Here is a 1,477-nt window from a genome sequence, read left to right as displayed (position 1 = left end):
GGCACCAGGCCTGAATCATTCACCTCTTCCAGGGAAAAGACAACCACTGACAAAATACACGAAGGGCCAAGCAAGCCTGGCTTGCTGAGCCCAACTTTCCTGACTTTTCCTGCTGGGGTCTCCTGTCCAAGGATCAAAAGTGGGGTCTGCTTTGTCCACCGCCAGAGGGCTCAAGGGAAACAAGCAGGGCAAAGGTGCAGCCTCCCCCTGGGTGCCTAATGTCCACTGCCCCCTCCAGCCACCTGCTCTCCTCACCATCCCCTGTGAGCCAAGCCCGCCCCCAGCTCTGCCTCCCCTCCCTGCCCCCACCTCTCTCCCTCTCCTCTGCAAGCTGACTGTGCTCTGTCCCCAGGAGGCTGACAGCTCGGGATTGTGTGGGCTCCCTCCCTGCAGGGCCTCGGCTTGTCCCCTCCTCTTCCTTCAGCCAGAGCTCTGCCAGGTCTCCCACACCACAGCTCTCGCAAGGTTCCGGCAACACTGTCTCTCCCCTCAGGTCCGGGGGCTCTCCTGGGGCCCCACCGCGTGCTGGCTGCCCAGCCTCTTGGAGTGTGCCATCGGCTCTCGCAGAACCCTGGCGGACACACCTCCCGTAAAGCTGCACCACAGGCTCCAGCTCCCAGCCTCGCGGCCCATGGCAGCTTCTCCCTGGGCCTCTCAGCGCCTTTCACCTCCACCAGCATAGAAGAAAACGTGATTTGCCAGCCAGGCAAACTCCGGGGTAGTCCTTTGCTGTAGGAACATGTTTGCCTCTCTGCTGACGAGATGTGGCCTCAGTCCCACAGAACCCCTGGCACTCAAAGACCAAGCAGGAGGGGCGTCCCATTTATTTACGGCAAGCCCTCCCTGCCAGATGCTCGCGTTCACTTCTCACACAACCCCACAATCCTGCCAGGAGGCTTATCCCTTCCCCTTCTCACAGTGGACGGAACCAAGGCTCCAACTCATCCAGAGACTTGCCCAAGGGCACTGCGACCATGAGTGGTGGGCGGGGGCAGAATCTCGGCTGTTGAACTCAAAAGCATGTGATTTTTCTGACGCTGGGCTGTGTGTTGGTGCAGAGGCGCCAAGAGAGCCCCCAGAGGCAGCGGCGGGGCGGCTCGTGTGCGAGCTGGGACTGTCCTCGAGGTGAGCCCCTCAGGAGCGGCCTGGGGTGAGCATCACCCTCCAAAGCTGCAGCACAGAGTCCCGGCGGGTCGTGTAGGGTAAGTGTTTGACGCGGAACCAGTGCCTGGGAGCGACATTCCCGCTGGCTGTGTACAGCTTCTCTCCAGGCCAGCCCAAGAGGCCTCGCAGGGCCAGGATGCCCGACAGAACCTTCTCGTTGAACTCCACGCCGCCCCGGGCATACGCTGCAGACAGGGAGGCCGTGAGGTGGTCCAGCCAGGCTTCCAGGGCATGAGTGAGAGAGTCCGTGGAGAAGGCGTAGGCCGCAAAGCCTGCCACTGCTGCCACCAAGTTGAAGGCGGCCCGTAAGTTC

General features: G+C 61.9%; 1 protein-coding gene across 1 annotated transcript; it reads right to left on the bottom strand.

The window, feature by feature from the left end:
* Positions 1-370: 370 nt before the first annotated feature.
* On the bottom strand, positions 371-1,473 carry TMEM177 (transmembrane protein 177; the record flags this gene model as incomplete). Its single annotated transcript, XM_046648900.1, has 1 exon — positions 371-1,473. A coding segment is annotated over one exon (339 nt), but the record flags the coding sequence as incomplete, so codon positions are not given.
* Between the last annotated feature and the right edge of the window lie 4 nt (positions 1,474-1,477).

The sequence above is a fragment of the Equus quagga genome, unplaced genomic scaffold (assembly GCF_021613505.1).
Source record: "Equus quagga isolate Etosha38 unplaced genomic scaffold, UCLA_HA_Equagga_1.0 HiC_scaffold_11038_RagTag, whole genome shotgun sequence".
NCBI lineage: Eukaryota > Metazoa > Chordata > Mammalia > Perissodactyla > Equidae > Equus > Equus quagga.
This window is presented reverse-complemented; position numbering and strand designations above follow the sequence as displayed.